General features: G+C 57.7%; 2 protein-coding genes across 3 annotated transcripts in view; one reads left to right on the top strand and one right to left on the bottom strand.

Moving 5' to 3' along the window:
- Positions 1–1,041: 1,041 nt before the first annotated feature.
- Positions 1,042–10,528, top strand: CST7 (cystatin F). The gene is made up of 4 exons (XM_061209603.1): positions 1,042–1,111; positions 8,674–8,846; positions 9,700–9,816; positions 10,438–10,528. The coding sequence occupies exons 1-4, from the start codon at positions 1,042–1,044 to the stop codon at positions 10,513–10,515; spliced, it is 438 nt and encodes a 145-aa protein (XP_061065586.1). The 3' UTR covers positions 10,516–10,528.
- Positions 10,529–13,655: 3,127 nt separating this feature from the next.
- APMAP (adipocyte plasma membrane associated protein) overlaps positions 13,656–20,611 on the bottom strand; it is a 28,290-nt gene continuing 21,334 nt past the window's right edge. For both annotated transcript variants that reach the window (XM_061208936.1, XM_061208937.1), the window contains 5 exons: positions 20,127–20,243; positions 18,819–18,993; positions 18,109–18,243; positions 17,501–17,693; positions 13,656–14,735 (listed from right to left, as the gene is read on the bottom strand). In XM_061208936.1, coding sequence (XP_061064919.1) covers positions 14,526–14,735; positions 17,501–17,693; positions 18,109–18,243; positions 18,819–18,993; positions 20,127–20,243 — 830 coding nt within the window. In that variant the 3' untranslated portion in view covers positions 13,656–14,525. The remainder of the gene's footprint in view (positions 14,736–17,500; positions 17,694–18,108; positions 18,244–18,818; positions 18,994–20,126; positions 20,244–20,611) is intronic.

The raw sequence follows: 20,611 nt of genomic DNA, 5'->3' as shown, positions 1-20,611 counted from the left end.
CTCTAACCCCAGTTCCTTCCTCCTCTCTGGGCCTCTGCTCGCCCCCAGGCCTGGGCGGCGAGATGGACCATCACCCACATTCACAGACAACAGGGCCAAGGGCCAGAGACAGTGCAGTGACAGGCAGGTCCCATAACCGCTCTGAGCTCCCCAACCCCCCGAGCTTCTGAAAGTGGGAATGACCCTCCGCACTGAGGACATGCAGGAGTGACCACCGGCCCCCGAGGTACTGCAGGGTCAAGGCCGTGAGCACAGGGGCAGCCCAACTCCTTGCCATGCCTGGTGGAGGGCACAGGCACAGTGGCCATTTACATTCACGACATCCCCAAATCCTCAGCATAACCTGAGGAACTGAGGCTTGGAGACCTCCACCCAAGGTGGCCCAGGTGTTCAGAAGTAGAGCCTCCAGCCTTTTGGCTCCAGAGCTCCCACTCCTAACCGTGGGCCTGGCCTAGAGGTTGGGCAGAGTGCCGGGACCTCTAGGCCAGACACTGTTCCTCTCCTTTGCCAGCTCTGAGCCAAAAAGGTTCAAGGATCAATCATTCATCAGCAAACACTGTTCCTCACCCAGTTCCAGGCCTGGCAATGGTCATCCTCTGAACTGCAGTCTGCACCCTGTTTTCCTGCTACTTCCCAGGGAGAGTCGCCTAATTCACGCCAGCAGGAGCACAGTCTCCTGCAGGGAGCCACTCAGACCCCAGAATCTAGGCCTGAGGAGCATACCCTTTGGCGAAGGAACCCCAAGTGAGTGTGCTTCTGAAAATCCCTGCTCATTTTTCTGCTGCAACGTCTCTTCCATGTGTTTCAAGGATAGAAAATCGCAGAAGTTTTGCTCACAGCTCTCACCTCTTTCTCCCCTCCCCTGCAAATAATCGCTGTTTGGAAACTTTTACAAAGGAAGCGGTTGAGTTTGTAGCTGCAAGATGTGGAGATGAACAGCAAGAAACCACCACCCGCACCCCAGGCAGGCGGTTCGCGGGGCGGGGCTCCCCCAGCACCTCACTGCCGGCGCCCCTGCTCAGCACAGCCCTGCATGCAGCCATGCGTCCTGCCGGGGTACTGCTGGTCATCTGTGGCCTGGTCCTGGGTGCCACGGGGGACCCTTCACAAGGTAAGAGGGGGCCTCCCCACTGTCCAGGCGCCGTGAGCTTGCCTCCCAACCCCGTTCCCAAGGCACGTTCCAGGGGACCTCACAGCAGCTGCCTTTGTGGGGAGCAGGCTTCGGCAGAGAGGGGGACTGGGGGGGGTCTGGGGACCGGGGAAGTGCCTTCTGTCCCCCGCCGCTCCAGGGGTCTGCGAGTACACAAGGGAGGCCCGCCACGGCCCCTCCGCGGAGACAGCACACAGGGTAGCGGTCAGGCCATTTCTATTTGATGGTGCACCCTTCCTGCCTCCGCTGCTGCCCTGTGACTTGGCTCGGGGGACCCTAAGTCTTCATCCTTCCAGCCAGGCCAGAGCTGGGGGGAGGGCGAGGGAAGCCGCCACCTGTAGGCCAGGAAATGAGGCACAGAGAGGTTAGGCGACTTGCCCAGTAACACAGCCTGTGAGCACCTGCCCCCATGTGCACGAGGAAGCTGGTAGCCGGGGCTGAAGTGACCAGCAGGGGGTGAGGGGTACAGCCCCCACATAGCAACTGGTCTCTGCCCTCCTCCCTCTTTGAAGAGGTCCGGAGCCTGGCCACGGGTGACCAGGTCGGGGGTGCCCAGGCAGGTGCCCAGGGGACAGCCTGAGCCTCTCAGTCCCTGGAGGTCACAGCCTCGGGAGTGGGTGACACCACCTGGGGCTCTGGACCATCTCAGGCACCATGGGGACAGGACATCCTGCCTCTGCCCCCTCGCCCAGCCGCGGTCTTAGCTCACACTATGAAGCCTCACAGGTCCTCTCCCCCGGGAGCTGTCTGTCCTCCTGGGCCCCCTTAGTGCCCAACCGAGGAGGCCAGGCCAGGGAAGTGGCTGGACGTTCAGACCAGGGAAGTGACTCCCTCTGAAAGCCTGAGTGAGGGGCCCGCCATCTCCACTGCACTGGGATGTAACGTTCGTGCCCTCTGTCCCGCTTTCCTAAGCCGCTTCTGCCGGCCTCGTTTCCTCCCCTATCAAGTGGGGCAGAAGCAGGATTGCGTGGGGAATCCTGGCCCAGGAGGCGCTGGACGCTGGCCTCCTTTCCTTGGCAGGACTACCTCCCCTCTGCTGGGGTTTGGTGCTGGACCAAACCCTCTCCAACCCAGTCCCGTACCTGCCCCCTCGGGAGGTGGAAGACGGCCTGCCCTTGACACAGCCCTCTGGCTGGCCCGGCCCTCCCCCGTCAGGCCTGCTCTCAGCCCCGCAGCCCAGATGGAGGAGGGTCCAGGGTCCAAGCCACATGCAGAGGCCTTGGGACCTGGAGCCTCTCTGAGCCTCAGTCTCACTGTCCATGAAATGGGTAAACCACTGCACCCCTCAGGCCCTGGAGGCGCCTGGCTGCGGAGGCCCACGGAAGGCAATGCCCCAGGTCTGGGGTGGGGGGCAGCCGCCCACCCGCCTGCCCGCACCCCTGCTCCTGAGCCTCTGCTGGCCGCAGCCCCTAGGCCACACAGATCCTGTCTGCTGCCTCCTTCAGGTGACAGATGACGGCCCCAGCGAGGGCCTCGGGCTCGAGTGAGTGGCTTGGAGGCCCCCGTCTGGGGGTCGAGCAGAGACAGCTCAGCCCCAGACCCAAGTCCGCCCCTCAGCCCCACGGCCTTCCTCTGAGAACAGACCCTAGAGCCTTCCGTGGTGGGAGGACGGGGGCCCCGAGCGTCGCCACCTGGGCACCTGGCTTCTCCCCACCCCTGGCGCTCAACTACGCTGACCTGAGCCCGGCAGCCGCCCTTCCCAAGCCCTTCAGAACCTAGGAAATTGCTACATCGATTTCTTCAGCCACTTTTCCTTCGGTTGAAAATGGAAGCCCTTTTTCAACCTGAATCTCATCTCTCCTGGGAAGCCCTCCCAGTCGGGCTCACAGGGGCCCATCTTCCCATCACAGGCCGCCTGGCAGGGCCTGGGGTCCACCAGCCATCGTCACCAGTGGCAGGACCCAGAGACCACCCACCACAAGGGAGGCCCACGCCGGCCTGCATCCCGGGGCGGGGGGTGGGGGGGAACTGCTGCATCTCGGCGTGAGGGCCACTGACCCACCCTCTGCATTTTGAGGTTTCTTTTTTCCAGTGGGGACACCCATCTGCCCTCAGAGCCCCACTGCAGCCATTTTGCACATTTGATAATCATGACACTATGGCATGTCCTTTATCGACAAGATCTTCCTGTGGATGGTCTCCTGTATTTCCACCACAACCCTGTGGGGTTGGTGCCATCATCACCCCATTATACAGATGAGGACACGGAGGCTCAGAAAGGTCAAGCAGTTTCCCCAAGGCTGTACAGCCTTTGAGAGGCAGAGTTGGAACTCACTTTGGCCATGTCCCAGTGGATTAAGGCGGGGACTAACCAGCATCCTGTTTGTGCCAGGGGACACCTATGCTCTCAGAACGGGGCTACTCATTAGTTAGAGCCCCCAGAGGACAGCCGGGTGGGTGTGGCCCCACAGAATTAAGGGCAACCACCAGCGCACTGAGTTCTGGTGTCACATGACGGGGCGAGGCTCGGAGTGAACCTCCAGGCGGGCAGTGGACACCAGCACCCCGCTCTCTGGGCACAGCCCTCCTAGTGTGTGCTCCAGGACCCCGCCCGTGACATGACAAGGGCCCCGTGATGCTGGCAGGGAAGCAGCCACCACGAGGAGACCACCGGGGACACAGTGGGGCGGCCTCCAGCAGGGGCCTCAGCGTTCGGCTCCTGGGCACCCTGGTACCCTTCTCGGGTCCCCCCACCTCCCGGCCACACACAAGACACTCCTGAAACAGAAAGGGGTGGGGAGCCCCAGCTGCCTGAGCAGCCCCCTCTCCCTTCCACACCAGGGAGGGAGGGGCTGCGCGGCCGGAGGCACTGGACTCTCCAAAGGGCCCAGCACTCCCACCCGGCTTCGGTGCATCCGTGGACGCACAGCCAGCGTCCCAGGCTCCAGCGCCTCCTACAGGACGTCATCCCACGTCTTCGTTTTTCAGAAAAGCAAGTTGAGGGGCATTTACCAAAACCATTTGCTGCTGGCTCATTTTACCAGCTGCTCTTTGTCAGGAAGTTGTTGTCCTCTCCTGGGACATTTGCTGCATGTTTGGTGGTGATTGGAGGGCAGACTCCATCCTCTTTAAACTGCATAGAAACAGTAACTGTTGCCGCAACCCGAAGGGCTGCTGACAATGTCCCCCAAGCTCCAGCTCCACCTGCTTAACTGTGCATCTGCCTTGAACCCCTCGATGTTTGTGAAGTGCCCACACACCAGTGGAGGGAATTGAGTGCCCCAACTGGTGAGGGCAAGCGCAGAGCCTGGCCACCGAAATCAGTGGGGCCGGTGTTAGTTCTGAAGAAGGGGGTGTAGGGACAGGACAGGACAGGAGCTGAAGTAGGGATCACTTGTGATTTAGATGGAAAGTTACACTTTTCAGCAAGAAACATCAGAATGTTTCCTTGACGTTTTGCTTCCCATTCTGATCACCAGGAGAGGAGAGACTCCTTGACTCCCTTGAATCAGGTTGAATCAGGGGGTGTCGAAGGGGCCTGGGGTGATTTCACAGAAGGGGGTGGCCGGGAGTCCACTGGTGCAGGACGAGCAGCCCAGGGGCCTGCGGGATCCCCAGCGTGCTGGCTCCTGGAGCAGGTCCCAGCTGTGCCAGGGCAGGTGGGAAGGATCTGCCAGAGGCAGGTCCCGCACTGGTTCCTGCCCACGCTCTAGGTCCCAGGGCCAGCTCCACCGCCCAGGTCTGAGACGACAGGGGCTCACATCTCCGCCCCGGGGAGTTTGCTCCGGCCCCAGGAAAGCTGGGCCTCTGCCGTCCTCCCTCCAAGCCCCGTGCCCCTGCACACTGTGCTCGCCCGGTGCTCTTCCAACTGTGCATCCGGAGGCGGCTGGACCCCCCCACTCAGTACCCAGCACAGCGCTGCTGTCACCCTAATCTTCCCAAGTCTCCGGCCCCGCATCTCTTGCCAAATCTCTTGCCGTCTTGAGTCATTTTTTTCAAGACCAGCTGAAGAGCTACTTCTCTCCCAAGAGCAGTAAGGGGCCCTCTTCCCTCCTTCCTGACTCAGCCCACCCCTCACCACGGGGTCTGCCCGCCTCCCTCTTCCCAGTGTCTTTCTGGGCCAAAGCCTCCACGCCCCGCCCGGCAGGGGATGGGGGAGGGAGTCCGGCTCATTTGGAAGCCTCACTTCTCTGCGCCCCCCAGCCCCTCCCCACCCCAGCGTGTGTGATGATGAGTGTTTGCTCCTCCTCACAACCTCTCCTTCTGGTTGTCCTTTCAGTCATCACCAGGCCACCACCTGCCACCGGTGTGAGTCACGATGCCCCACTCTGGCCCCCCGCACCCAGCCTGCAGCTAAGGGCGGTCAGGGCTGCCTCGTGCTCTGCTCTCTGCCCTCTAACTGGTCCCCACCCCCAGCTCCCTCCTTGAGCCCCTTCTGCCAGATCACCGTCCTGCCCCCAACCTGGAGTTGCCCACAGCACCCATCGAGAAATACTTCTTGAGAGAAAAAGAGAAAAAGAACATGGCTTTCACACCTAGGTTTAACCCACCCTGCACTCCTTTGAGGCCTGTTTCCTCCCTGTAGATGGGACCACGGCCGGCCCGGGGGCCCCCTTGGCGGTGGTGGGAGAGGGCTAGCTGGCTGGGGCCCAGGGCCGCCCCCCCCCCGGCTGCCTGTCTTCTTCCGGAAGGAGAGCCCCTCTTTGGGCTTATTCTGCACCAACCTTGCCCTGTGGACATTCTGAAGAATCGCTCTGAAAATAGGTTTGACTTTTCAACTTTTTTAAATTAAAAATGGGGTTCTACTGTTTGTTTAGATAACTCTGCTGATGAAGCCTCACTTAACTGAAGCCTATATTTTAGGAAATGTAGGTAAAAATAAACCAACTTCAATGTTTCCTATAACCTCTTTGTAACTTTACCGAAATCGCTTAGGAAGTGACATCACACGTTTGGCAGAGACATTCATCGGAGGTTTGGCCTCACCTAGTTTCACTTCACTATTATAATCATGTTAAGTTCAAGCGAAATTAAATGTAGTATACTTTATTTAAAAAACAGGTAGCAGTGGTTACCTTTGCAACACTGAGAGTGAGCTCTGTTTCTGTTGTACTTTTCTGTGTTTTTCAAGTTTCCTACCAAACAAGTAAGCTTATAATCAGAAAAAGCAATATATGTAATTTGTACAAAGAAAAAATAGCCGTGGATATAGACCCACAAACACATGGGAGACTGGACCGCCCACCAGGTGGTCCTTCCCGTCTGCTGTTCAGACTATGCTGACAAGCAAAAATCAAGCTGTTTTCCAAACAGAAAACCACACTGGACTTCCTGTCGTCAACAGCAGGCCAGCAGCCCTCTCAGCACCAGTCAGAGCCACGGGCTCAGGGCCCAGCCAGCCGACCAACCCAGCTGCTGCGTCCAGAGACCTCAGCCACGGCCCAGCCCAGAGTCTGCGGGGACGTCATGTGAGGGCCGGATTATGGCAAAGGAGATTCTCAGAGACGTTGGGGACAGAGCTTCATGGGGAACGAGCGACAACCTCACCTGCTGGGAAGCTCTCATGGGGGTGGAGCAGGCCTCCCAGCTGAGGGGGCCTCACAGAGCCATCCAGAGCTCCATCTCGACCCAGGGACCCAGCTGGGGCCCACCTGCCAGGAGGGGTCCCGCTTGGGCGGGCAGTGCCAGCCCCTCTTACAAAGAGGCTGTCATGAGCGCCAGCGGCTCACCCCCAGGGTCATGGGCCCTCCGCAGACCCTACCCAGACCGGACTCACGCCTTCTCTGCCCACTGCCAGAGCCCCCTCCTCCGCTCCACCCACCTGGAGAGGAGACCCCTCAGCGAGGCCGCACAGGGCCGGCTCTGGCCGTCCCGGTTCTCGCACCCGGTGGGGGTCTCGTGTGCCCACTGCCACAGCAGATGTCCAGTTCTAAGGAGGGCTCTGTGCAGACTTCAGGCGGCGGTGGAACCAGCCTCCTCCGAAAACCTCGCTCTAGGCTGATGGGCTCACTGACACCCTGGCAAGACCTCCCCACTGAGTTGAGCTGGCGTGCGCCGTGTCTCACCCTCTGCTGTGACCCGCGTACAGGCCGGCCCCCAGAAGAGGTCCCAGCGTACTGGACTGACCCCAGCCCAGGCTGGACACATAGCCGCACACGGGCCGTCCTGCCAGGTGCCTGGGTCCCGGCCCAGCAAGCCCACTGACCCTGACCCCCACCCCCAGCTGAGGTGAAGGTCCTCTCAGTCCATCAGCCCCATGGCTGGGGGGCCCTGTCTCCAGCGGGACACCCCCATCCAGCCCCCGAGGAACAAAGCCCCCAAGCGCTGCCGACCTCACACCACTGTTTTCCTCCCACGAGTCGAGACTTCTTCACAACCAGGGAACCGTGTGTCCTCAAGACGGCGGGGCCCACACCCAGCACCCTGGGTCTGCAGTCCCAGCGAGTCCCCCGTGAGGACGGGACCCCTCCTTCCCACACTCAACGCCCGGAAGCTCGTCCACGAGTCTCCACTTCCTGTGGCTCCAGCGGGTCCACCACGTGCTGACCCCACCCCCACTGAATGCACCACAGGTGCTCCCCAAGGTCACGGCCAAGGGAGGCAGCGTGACCTTCCAGGGCAGTGCAGGGCAGTGCAGGGCAGTGGACCCTCCACACTGGCCAGGACGCAGCTGAGCCCCGATGCAGGCCGTGCACGAGGCGCGGACCCCACGCTCCACGTGACTCAGTGAAAGAAAACAGCTGAGCCGACACCACAGGGTGGGTCAGCTCCGAGTCACTTCTGGCACAAGATGATTTCAGGAAAATCTGGGGAGTTCTTAGAAAAGAGAAGTAATCTACAACCCAAACCCTCTTCCTATTCTCCCTCCCCCCCAATTTAGTTTTTAATATAAAAGTAGTCTGTGACCACTGCAGCAAAACTGAGAAACATAAATTTGAAATCAACTCACCCCTGAGCCACCAACTAGAAAAGCCACCACCCACCTGTTGCCCAAACACCCCAGAGGAGGCAGCACATGGGTGCCGCGGGGACCTGGCAGCTGGGCGGATTTGCGCGAGAGTCCTGGGGGCGGAGGATGGCCTTTGAGCACTTCCCCTCGGCCACTTGCTGGGGACAAGCTGAGGGCTCGAAGCCGGAGGGCAGCCTCAAAGGCCAGGGCCGACTTCTCGGAGCACCAGGGCTCATCCTGACAGAGGGCCCAGGCCTGAGGGCGGGCAGTGGTGTCCAGGCTCCTGTAACTGTTGGAGACAACCTGGGTTATTTCCCAGGGACACATGCGGGCAGGGACACATGCGGGCAGGGACAGGACGGGACCACATCTTATCCACCTCTGCGCCGCCCACCGCACTGGCCTTCGGCTGAGGACGGGGCAACCACGGGGACGGAGGGCAGACGCACTGGGGGGCGAGAGATGGACGGGCCGGCAGGGTACACGGCCAGGGGAGGGGAGAACAGGCCAGGTGGGCGGATGGCGAAGAGTGGACGGGCCGGGCGCCACACTGGGAGCAGAGGCAGGAGGCGTGATCCCTGGACCAAGGACCCCCCCACAGTAATGTTCTTGTCTGGTTCTGTTTCTCGTCCAGATTTTTGTTACCAGATCCTTAACTCGGGTGTAAAGCCAGGATTTCCCAAGACTATCAAGACCAATGACCCGGACGTCCTCAGGGCAGCCAGACACAGTGCCGAGAGCTTCAACAACTGCAGCAACGACGCCTTCCTGTTCCGGGAGTCGCACGTCAGCAGAGCCCTCGTCCAGGTGGGGCTCAGGACTGCCCAAGGCGGCCAGGTCTGACCACCTAGAACCGGACCGGGGCCACCAGAGTCAGGCACCGAGGCCGGCGCCGTCTCTCACTGAACCAGCCTCCCCCCAGGCAGCACACAGGGAGGATGTGGGGGAGGGTGGCTACCGCGGGGCACAAGCTGCCCCGCTGCCCACCTTCAGGGCTGCCTGCCTGCCGGGCTGCCCGCAGGCCACTGCTCCACGGCCCCAAAGCACTTCCGGCCACACCCCCCAACCACTGCCCTGTCCCTGCAGGAGTGTCACACCCTGCGAGGTCCCCACGCTTCTCAGCGGCCCTATACGAGCAGCTCAGTGCTCCCCCTCCCACGGGGACACCACGGGGCAGCCAGGCCTGGCTCGTCCTGGGTCCCGAGAACACAGGTCAATGAGGGTACAGGACACAGTCAGTGACAGGACACAGCCACTCTCGAAAAGCAGGGGCCCAGTACAGCCGGTCAGCAAGCTTCGCGGTCACTGACCGGGTAGCTGGCCTTGGGGAGAGAGACCCACAGGCCCGAGGATGTGTGCTGCCCGACACCACCCCACATGCTGACTCACGATAATGGTCAATGATATTGTCTCTATTCTCTTTGGCAACCGCAAACTCTCAGAGCAGGATGCTGTCCCTATCATGGAGGGTGTTCTGTGCGGGTGTAGGTAGCCAGTGTCAGGACTCCAGGGGCCCAGACCCGGGGACTGGGGTCTTCAGTCTCCACCGTCTGCAGCAGCGCATGCCCAAGCCTGGGGGGAGGGAGGTGGGCCCCCAGCTCACCCCATCTCTCACCATGTCCTGGACCCAGTGACCCAGGCCCGCCCTCTATCCCCTCAGATAGTGAAGGGCCTGAAGTTCATGCTGGACCTGGACATCAGCAGAACCACCTGCAAGAAGACCAGGCACTCGAGCCTGGACGACTGCGGCTTCCAGACCAACCGCACCCTGAAGCGGGTAAGAGGGCTCTGGCCTCCCCACCTCTCACCACCCCCCAGCCACCTCCGCAGCCTCGGAAATCACCCTCGGCACTGCTCTACCTGCGAGGTTCCTGATCCCACCCCTGAGCAGCGCCCACGCCCACCCCCGACACGGGAGAGCGAGAGGCAGCCCCCCAGGACTTCCCAAACGACCACCCCTCCTCGCTCCCACAGGCACATCTCCAGGGAGTAAACACTGCAGGTTTGGGGGTGGTGGGAGGGCAAAAGAAAACTTGTACATAATTGAGAAATTTTATATACACACACGGGGAGAGCAGATGTGGCAAAATTTGGTAATTTGTAAATACATGTCTTGAGTATATATTTTTGAATTACTCTTTCAACTTTTCTGTAGATTTGAAATTTTTCAAAATAAAATCAGGGCAGGGAGCGAATTCTTCAGTAAAGAAAACACACATGCACATGCGTGGGCGCACACACGTGAGCACAGAAGCACAAATGTGTACACACACACACACACACACACACACCTGCCCGAGGCAGTGGCGCTGGGAACCCACCTCTGCGGCGGGTTAGGTCGCCCTGGCGGGGTGGGAAGCCTCCGTAAAGGGGGACCCTCAGGCCACCCTCGTTTCAGACTCTCAGCTGCTACTCTGAAGTCTGGGTGGTCCCCTGGCTCCAGAGCTTCGAGGTGCCTGTCCTCCGCTGTCACTGACTCCCGCCTCCCAGCTCCATCCCTGCTGTCGTGGGCCCTGGGAAACAGCATCTCCTGAGAGCAGAATGGCGGTGCCAGGGGTCAGCGCAGAGCCCCCTCACGGCTGGATTGAACACATCAAGTCTCCTTCCAAACTTAACTAGTCTCCCTGACACTGTGCACCTAGATTTAGGGTCTGCACAGACAGGGCGAGTCCTCCAATGGGGATTACACGGGTTCTCGACCCCGAGGGGCCCTCCCACCTCACTGCCCCAAGGTCCCAGGCCCTCGAGGAAAGCCTAGAGGGCCATCTTTCCATCTGAATAATCGTTCCAGCACTGGGCAGGGACCAGGCCATCAGTGACCTCTTGGGTGAATAGTTAGGAATAAACCTGAATAAAGAACTGATCACCTCGAAGCAATGCCTGCTGCTTGACCTGCTAAGGGGAGAATTGGGAAGTCAGGAGGGCCCCTTCCCTCCACAAAGCCCTGGGGGGCTTCACCACTGAACCGTACTGAAGACCAAAGCCCCACGGCCCCCCACCTCCAGCTGCGCTGTCTTCTGCGCATCCCACCCCACGTTCTCTGCTGCCTGAGGCTCGGCAGCTGCGCCTGGACAGGTGGGCAGGGACGGAGCCAGCAGACCCCACAGCCCAGCACAGAGAGGGAGGCAGGGTGGAGGACCTGCTGGGCGGGGGCACCGCCGTGGGTGGGAAGGCAGGAAGGCCTTCGCAGTGGAGGCGGCGCAAGGCTGGGCCAAGCGGGAGAAGGGGACCCAGACGCCTGCACCGTGAGCCCGGGCGTCCTCATCCAACTACGGATTAGCGCAAAACGTGCTGTCACCTTTAAAAGAACGACTCGGTAATTCACAGGAAACAGAAAATGTGCGTTAAATTCGTAAGACAACTTAGCTCGCTGTCATAAACGTGACAAACGCGAACCCCCAAGTGAAGTTCCTCTGGCTCCTGCAGCGATGAGAGTCACGATAATTCCACAGCCGCCTCCATTTCTCTGGCCCTGACTCACCTCCTGGTCACTAATTCAGGGGCAGTGGCGGCCACTATGCCATGCAATGCTGAACTCGTTCGAGACTCTGAAGGCCCCTGAAGGCAGCCCTCTCGTGAACACAAGCAAGTTCAGCCACTGCTTAACCCCGTCCGTCAGCAGGACGGCAGGCACACCGAGGTCCAGCACCAGGGCCAGACGCTTCCGGACACACCTGTGGGGCCCCCGTGACTGACGCAGGGGACGCAAGCTCTGAGGTCCCCTCCGTCCTCACTTTCAAACACGCACCAGAGCACAAGGCCAAGTGTCTCCTGACAACTATGAGACCAACCAGATGCTGCGCCACAGGTCTCACATGGTGTGAGAAAGGAGAGGTGTGACGGGGAGCAGCCTCACGGCACCCCTGCCCACAACTCCCCCTGTGCCCGTGACAGCGTCACTTACCACAGGGAGTGGATGTCAACCAGTGGTGGCCTGAAGTCCCATGCTGCCACCCAATTCTACCTGTTTTTTAAAACTTATCAGCTTTGCTCTAAGAGGGAATGATTCTGACAGTGGGAAGCTGCCCCTTCATCTCATTCACTGTCACTGGGAAAATGTAAAGTTAAGGATACAGGATTCTAAGACATACAGTACCAGAATTATGACCAAGAAGAAACACTTGAGGTCTCAAACTGTCCAAAACCAGTCAAACTCCCGACAGACAGGCCTGCCCTGCTCTGTGTTCCAGAGCCTCCCCGCCAGGCCCTCCGCCCCTGCTCACCAGCCGTGCAGACTCTGGGATCCAGCTTCAGGGCCTCCACTCCAGATGTAGCCCAGCCCGCCCCGGGTTGCAGACGGGCCAGGCCCTGAGGAACGCAGCCACCCAGAGGACCACCTGCAAGGCTTAGCCCCGCTGCTGTCCCACCTCGGTGCCCGGGGACATAGGCATCCGCAGGTCTGACCCCTGGACTGGGCAGCCACCCTGCCTCCTCGCCCCCAGCCGCCTGTGCCCCTAGGCAGGTCCCTCCCCAGCCTCAGTTCCCCCATGAGACGCGGCCACGTCTCCTTATATCACAAAGAGGTCAGTGCACATGAAAACTCAACACGGCAGAGCAAAGGCTGATGACAAAAACCTCAACGCGGGGCCTCCGTCCTATAAAAGGCAGCAACTGAGTCCTGATGGGAGTTTTTGTAGCGGATGACAAAGAAGCACACAGTGAATGAATCACTTGATTTAATTTTAAGAGCCTGTTAGTAATTCCCATTAGAGCAAATCCGTTTCATGTTTACAACAAAAACCTATCATATATTTAAGCCTAATGAGGCTATATTTTGCACCTCATCATAGCAAATTACCAGATAAAACACAGGAAATGACACTTTGAGACAGAAAATCAACATCTGAGTCAAAACAAAAAAAAGACACCTTTGCTGAAAACTGTGAAAAGCTACCAGCTTCTCTGCACTGAGAGCGCAGCCCTCAGTTCCCAACCAAGAAGAAACGTTCAGGGTCAGCGCTCTTGGGTTGTGAGTTTTCAAGGCAGAATGGTCAGGTTTCACCTTACTATTCCTGCAGACTCGATACACGGGTGCACCGTTGCCTGTTAAAAAGCATTTCCTATGAAGTTACATCACCTGACAGGACACAGGTCACATCACGGCCATGCAGCCAGTCTGACTCTGCTGTACGCGGCTGTGCGTAAAGCTGGCCCCGAGCAGGCAACTCGGAATGAGCCCCCATCAGATCCTGACCCTCTCCCCTAAAATGGCGGGGAGCAGGGAGGGGAAAGGAGCTATGAACCAGCACAAGACACAAACGGTTCAAGTCTCACCACGATGTCGGCCATCCTTGATGTTCAATGTCATCCCCTAGTCAAAATACTGTCTTTTCAAGTCACAAAGACAATTCCGGAGACACAATCCCTGACGTGTTCTCACAAATACGCAGGAAAGGAAGGAGCAGACATCAGCCCCACCTTGCAGAATGGAAACAGGAAAGCAGTGTCATGTGGACTGAGTCAGCGTGGGAGGCAGGCAGCCACAGGGGAGGCCCCGAGCAAATCTAAACATGACCCCAGCAGAACGGCCCTCACGACAAGCAGAGGACAAGACCTCACTCACTGTTAAAGTAGATTAAAGCACAGAAGAAATTCCCAGGTAACACCATCAAGAGGTTAATCAGCAGAAAAGTCCATTTAATTACCATAATCACATGGATCACCCCACAACCGGGACCATGTGTGGACACACCCGTCAGGATACACAGCAGCGTCAGGCTTGTAACACTAGAGCAGACGCAACCCCAGCACGTGCACTATTCACACCTGGGTCTGGGGTGAGGAACCAGGTGTGTGAACAGGACTCCTGGTGCCCAGCGCCCACCTTCACTCCCCATCCTCTGATCCGCACGGTAGGCTGTCCATGGAGAAGCCGGTGAGTCCTCTGAGCTGCTGGAATCAACGTGCTCTTCCTCCACACACACCCAGGTCCTGGCCTTCAGAGCGCTGGCGGGGACCCGGGTAGGGAGGGGGCCAGGTGCAGCAGGAGGGTGGGAGCCATGGGAGGGACACCCAGGGCCGAGGCTCGGGCCTCACTTGACTCTGGGGAACGTAGCCGTGCCCTCTTCGCCTGCACAGCCCATCCGAGGCTTCACACACGTTTGCTCTGAGCTCTCTGCGCCCTCCCGGAGCCCCTCCCACAAAGACAGGTATCACCCATTTAACAACAAAGACATCGAGGCTGGCGGGACACAGCCAGCAGCAAAAGTGAGACGCCAGCCGACTCACCCACAGCTCCATCCCCACACCTGAAGCCTGGTAAGTGCACCAAGTCCCCGGGTCCTAAGGAATCACTGCACTTGGGAAGGTTTTTAAGAGAAAAGGGCTTTACATGGACTCATCTCCCCCATGGCAGATGCAAGGCCAAGTCCAGGTAAGGGTGTCCCGAGAGGCTGCACCACACCTCCGCGGACCGGCAGGTGCAGGTGGGAAGGGTGTGTCCACGCACCTCCTGGCCCAGGGGTGGCGCGCAGGGCAACAACGGGCCTAGGCAGACTGCAGGCGGAGTCTGCAGAGGAAAGGGGACCTAAAGGAGCCCAGGTACAGGTGCCCGTCATGCTCGTGCACCTCGCTCACGTAAGCGGCCACCTGCCCATCGGGGTCATGCAGGCTCCTCCGGAAGGCCCCGTTGTCACTGAGCTCCAGGACGAGGCTGTACCGCGGCACAAACTTCATCACCGTCTCCTGGCTGAACAGCTGAAAGGGAAGCACAGTGAGAGGGGAGCGTGATGCGGGCCACGTGGAGTCCCACAGGCCGGGCACCGTGGCTCTTGTCACCTGCTGTGCACGTCCCACCCACCCTGCCCCCCACCTCTCCCGGCCGCTGGACCACCTCCCCACCAGCTCGCTTCCACATGGCACTGCAGCGGCATTTTTAAAATACTGGCACACCCCACACCTGAACAATTCAGTCAAGAAGTAGCTTGTGGAGCCAAGTAGGGTAGGTGCGTGCAGGGGCGGCCCAGACCAGAGAGTTGGTCTGAGCAGGGAGAGTCCACACTGGAGAAAAGACAGGGCCATGGCTCCAAGCAGGGTGTCAGGGCCCAAGCAGGGGAGATGGTGTCCTGCAGCAGGGTGACCTGGCACAGGCCATGAGCCCTTGAGAGGTAAGGCCCCTGCACACGGCTGGGAGGAGGGAAAAGGGCTGGCATTGGTGCTAGAGCCCTAGCCGGGGCCATGTGATGCGGGGGCCACATGACAGCTGAGGCCACGTGACAGGGGACAATGGCTACAGACAGGGACAACTGGGGAATCTGATCACATAGGTATGAAGGAGCATGAGACCCAGGTTTTTCACCCTTAGAGAAGGGAAGTACAAACACAGACAGTAAGAAAACTGGCAGCTTAAAACATACCCCCAGCTCTGTCACGAGGGCCTGGGAGCAGCGACACCCCGTCAGTAAGCACACTTGGCACCTGTGCCCTCTCAGAGGAGCCGGGATCCCTGAGAAATGGCTGATCCCAGAGCGGGGCAGGGAAAGAACGAGAGGAGCGTGAACAATGTGCGGGGCCAGGAAGCAGGAACTACTCCAAGAACGACTGGGACACATGCAAAGGTCAAGGGGCCATACGGATGGGGCTCCCACTGGCCACTGCCGGACGATGTGAGCGTCAAAGTAAGCAACAATGGTTAACCGATCATAATCACTGATAAAACCATCAACCCCGAGATCATAATGACACTTACTAACTATCCCCACAAAATACTGATTAATTACAAATGATAAAGAGTAACTTCACAGTGGAAACCCGGCAGCCACCACTGGATGAGGTGACGGGCACTGCAGGGACAAGTGGACACCAGGCACCTCCCGACAGGTCACACTGAGGGCACCGGAGAGGCACAGCCTGAACCTGACCGTGAGAAACACCAGGCAGCCCAAGGCAGGGACATTCTGCAGCAGAGCTGACCTGGGATCCTGAAGGTCAGGTCTGGGAGCTGCTCCAGGCTGAAGGGGACAAGGAGAGGTAGCGACTAAGCCAGCCCGACCCTGGGCACAGTCCCATTACAAAGGACACCCTTGGGCCACTGGCGAGCCTGAGCTGGGTCTGTGCACCGGAGGGTCACCCGTATCCACGGGATATCCTGTCCCAAGGGGGTCGTCCCTGCTATAGGAACAGCGCTTCGAGCGTCCGAGGGCCAGAGGTCAGCCACCTGCCTGCAAACAGCTGAGGGAAAGACGTTCTCTGTTCCCTTCCTGCTGCTTTTTAGGTCTGATGTTGTCTCAAAACTAAAAAAAGAAAATCCTCAAAGACTTCAACAACATTCTGAAGAAAATCTAACCTCCTTTTCAAGTCTGCAAGGCCTGTGGTCCTCTCCCACCTCCCACCTGCCCCAGACCCACCATCTATCTCCCAGCCACATGAAGACGCCGGGCCACTCCTGCCCAGGACGCCCATGTCCGAGAACACACCCACCCCGCTGGCTCTTTCTCACGCACGGTCTTGGCTCCTGATGCAGACACTGTTCTAGGCGCTGAGGATAAAGGAGGGAACTCAACAGAAAAAGCACCTGCTCTGATGGAGCACACATCCCACCAGGGCAGAGATGCAGCCTATCAACCAGGGGAGAGATGCGATCACCACGGACAGAGCACATCCTCTGATGGGTACCAGCTTCGAGCACTCACTGTACTCAGCTAAGGGCATCATCTGCATATTCTCATTAAATTTTTCCATCACCTAATGAAGTGCTATTATTCGTCCCACTTGACAGATGGAGAAACTGAGGCAGAGAGACCACGTCCCCTGCCCAGGGCCCCACAGCTGGTCAGGCCTTCCTCAAAACCCTTCTCCTTGCCCACTCTGCCATTCTGCCCCCTCCAGGCCCCAGCGAACAGATGTAACTCTGCAGCCAACGATGTGTCATTTCTGAACAGTGACCTGCCGAACTCGGAACAACACTGAAGGACATGGGCCAGCCTCACTGAGAAGGTGCCCGCAGCCCTTGGCGGGGCACAGACACAGGGCTACGTGCCGCACAGACTCAGCAACTGCTGCCCAGCACCTTCCAGGACCTTAAGTCTCAAATAGTTTAGTATTTGCAACTAAGGACATGGGCGGAATCCCATGAAGGGGGTGATGAGGCTCCGAGGAGACGGGAGGAAGCGGGGCGGGAGGAAGGGGCACCTGCAACCACTCAAGGAAGAGCTGAGTTTGCTGGGGGCGGAGTCTGGGGGAGAGCGGAGAGCAAGAGGGACAGGCAGGGCAGAGGCCCCAACAGGTCACGACGGGGAGGGTGACGATAAAAATACCCAGACAAGGAAACCAGGAGAAAAAAATCAGAGGGCTCAAATGTTTACATTTACATTACAAGGCGAAGAATAAAATATGTTTTAAAGAAGTCATTAAAAGCACCAAATACTATAAGCAGAACTAGAATTTTCAGAGCTTCCATAAAGGTCAAAAAACCCATAATTAGATGCATTTTGATTTTTGAAATCAATAGTTTTCACAGTTACCTTAAAAATCATTCTTTTAAGATACGGTCTCTCGGATAAGAAATCCAACATGGAAAACCCAGGATTGGAGCGAATGGTCGACATGCCGACCCAGTAACCCCCAGAGCTGCTGGCTCGGATGTTGTCCGGGAATCCAGGCAAGTTCTCCACAAACAGGTCGGCCCCTCCCTTCATCAGGCCAGACACATAGAACCTGAAAAATTCGCCCAAGCAGGCAATGAGTGGCAGCCCCCCAATTGAAGGAAAAATTTTAGCCGAGCACCAAATTGGTCTTGGTCCCAATAACCGAATGGATACAACTGTAAACACGTCCATCACAAACGATGTCATGGCTGCTTCTAGAAGCTCTCAGAGCCCTGGGCCCAGCGAGAAGCAGGTGCAGGAAGCAGGGCCAGACCAGGCCCACCAGCAGGGAAAAGGGCCGGGATTGCAGTCAGCATTCCATCAAGACTCTCCCAGCCCATGACGCGCAAGAAGGCTGAGGAAGGGAGAGGGAAGATGACTCTCTCATCACACAGGACAGGCACCCGCTGCGTCGCAGGCTCTGCAGCTGACACCTCACACCCGCCTGGCCCACAGCCCGGTGGACTTGACATCAGCTCACGCACCTCCTGATCCTCGCCATGGTCAATTCCGCCACCAGGACAAAGTCCTCCGCAGGAGAGAGCTGTACCCCGTTGGGGAACCGCAGGTGGTCCAGCAAAACCTTCACCTCCTTGGTCTCGGTGTCGTACTCCAGCAGGCTGCGGGAGCCAATAGCGGAGGGTCACACAGGGTGTCTGGGGGCCCCTGCTGGGCTGGAGCCCTGCTCCCGGTCTGGGCCCTCGGGCCAGGGCCTATGGAGGGGGACTCGTCCTCCACAGGAGTAGCAGGGCCCCCATCCTCCGCTCAGACCAGTTCCAGGCTGGCCCTGCAGGCCCATCCCTGTCCAGGGCAGACCCAGGCACCCTCCTCCAGAAAAGCCCACGGTCAGTTCTCTTGCTGACCTGAGCACTGGTTCAGCACCAGGGAGAGCCACCGTGGCTGCAGCCTCACAGGAGTCCCCTTCAGAGACCACCTGTGAGGTCTCCCCCGGCTGCGAGACCACACCCTCAGACAGCCTGGCCATTCTACCTTCATTACTCCAAAGAAGAAAGTGAGAACATCTCACTGTTTCATTGTGTCCGCCACCTGTTTCCAGGAGACAGTAAGATCCTCCCTTAAAAGCTGAGTACTATGCTCAGAAACACCCCAACAATTCCTGGATGTAATAAGCTCTGCGAAGTCACCCTGCCTGTCTACGGCCTCCCTGAGGAGAAGATCCGGAAGGAACACTCACCGACCATCATCCGTCCCCTCCATCACCAGAAGCAGATAATCTCGTCTTTGCCATTTGCTGCTAGAGTCCGTAAAATAAATCTTCCTCCCGTCCCGAGTTACTGTAAGATCGTTCACGAAGGACATTTTCCTCCCCTCAATGGGTGTCTCGGAGGACAGCAGCAGTTTTACTTCACCTGAGGGAAGGGGGGGAGGAAGAAAAGGAAAGAAGGGAAGACAGAAAGAAGAAAGAAAGGGAGAGACTTGCTTGTATTCTAAGAACATGTATCTCAATAATTTCAAAATATCAATCGGCCTAACTGATTTAAAAGGAAAAACTAAATGAGCTTCTCCGTGTCCTGACAGAAGATTTATTCCTTCTTACAGTAAAAATCAGTGTTTTCCTTTCTTTCTATTAGGTGATGAATTTTTTTAGACCAGCTCCACTAAAGGCAGAATCCCCCCTCTAAGGATGAGGAACTCCTTTTATCAAGACCAACTGACTTAAAAATCTGCTAAGAATCTTAGGTTAAAAAGGCAATTTTCTATTTGTCTGCTTGAGAGAATTATAGAATGTTCACCTCATCTGCTTTTAAATTTAAAAAGCAGGAATCGTAGTAAATCTTTTTAGATTGTAGCACAAACGTTTAAGGAGCGCTCAGCGCTTCCCACATATAATCCCATTTAAACCCCCCACAACTATCCCACATGGCAGGCACTCCCGTCATCCCTGCCCCGTGGGTGAGGAAAGCAGGCACAGAGAGGCTGAGTAACTCTCACACAGCCAGCAGCCAGCAGAGCAGGGGCCGCCCGGGGGCCCGGTGCACCACCCACGATGGCAATTCCTCCCTCAGCATGAACCTCCCGCTGAAGCGCACACAGCAATACTGTAGCACTGATCGAGGTGACATCGTGCCCAGTCAGGCGAGAGAAACAGGAGAAGGAGCTGGAGGAAGGAAAAATGAAAAGGCAGAGAGGCAGAAAACAAACAGCAAGACCAGAAGCAGAGAAATACACAGAGAAGTTAAGATAAGAGGAGGAGCCCAACATCCTCAGAATGAGTCCTTCTGAGATCCTGTGGCTCAAACACAAAGGCCAGGGGAAAGGAGGGAATGGGCCAGAAGCAGGCATAAGTGAGGAGCCACATGGTGTGAATACTGGCTGGTATCTGCAGGTAACATTTTCAGTTCCATTCAGTGAGTAAGAAAAACATCAGGGTCTCCAGTAGACTGTACTGAACAAATTCTACTAAATCCATTTATAAATAAATGCACATATCGTTTAAAAGATCAGCAATCATCATAGAAGGAAACAAGTTACTGTCACTTACGTTTCCAGGGATTTACTTCAAATAGCCCTTTGTATGCATCAGCCACAAAAAGGGTCCCGTTGGGCCCGGCCCGGATGCCCAGGGGTCTCCCACAAGCAGGCTCGTCATCTCGGGTTTCTAGGGAAACAAACAGACAGGAATCAGTGGCTGGTCCAAGATTTGTGGCCCCTCAGTGTCCGAACACCTCCTCCACCCCGTCCTAAACCTGCATCATGCTGCAGAGAACAAAACAGACCATGGCATCAGAGACAGACTCGGCCCCCCGTGTTCCAGCCCCCCTAGAGCTTAGGACAATTGTCCAGCATGTCTAGAGGGACCACCCGAGAATCTGGATGTGGACATAAGCACAGCAACTGATACCCAAGAATCAAGTTCACATCAGCATCCTGAGACTCAAACAGTTAACTCAGGGAAGTCAGCAGACACAGGCCCCACTCCCGAATCCCCCAGAACCTCAGGAGTGGGATTTAAGCCCAAAGCTGGAC

The sequence above is a fragment of the Eubalaena glacialis genome, chromosome 13 (assembly GCF_028564815.1).
Source record: "Eubalaena glacialis isolate mEubGla1 chromosome 13, mEubGla1.1.hap2.+ XY, whole genome shotgun sequence".
NCBI lineage: Eukaryota > Metazoa > Chordata > Mammalia > Artiodactyla > Balaenidae > Eubalaena > Eubalaena glacialis.
Note: the sequence above shows the minus strand (reverse complement) of the source record. Positions and strands in the feature narration are given on the sequence as shown.

Bases quoted from the DNA above. Each gene is read 5' to 3' on its own strand.
- CST7 (XM_061209603.1), top strand. From the start codon at position 1,042: ATGCGTCCTGCCGGGGTACTGCTGGTCATCTGTGGCCTGGTCCTGGGT. The intron at 1,112-8,673 runs GTAAGAGGGGGC...TTTCTCGTCCAG, and splicing joins CACGGGGGACCCTTCACAAG to ATTTTTGTTACCAGATCCTT. The intron at 9,817-10,437 runs GTAAGAGGGCTC...CCCTCGTTTCAG, and splicing joins CCAACCGCACCCTGAAGCGG to ACTCTCAGCTGCTACTCTGA.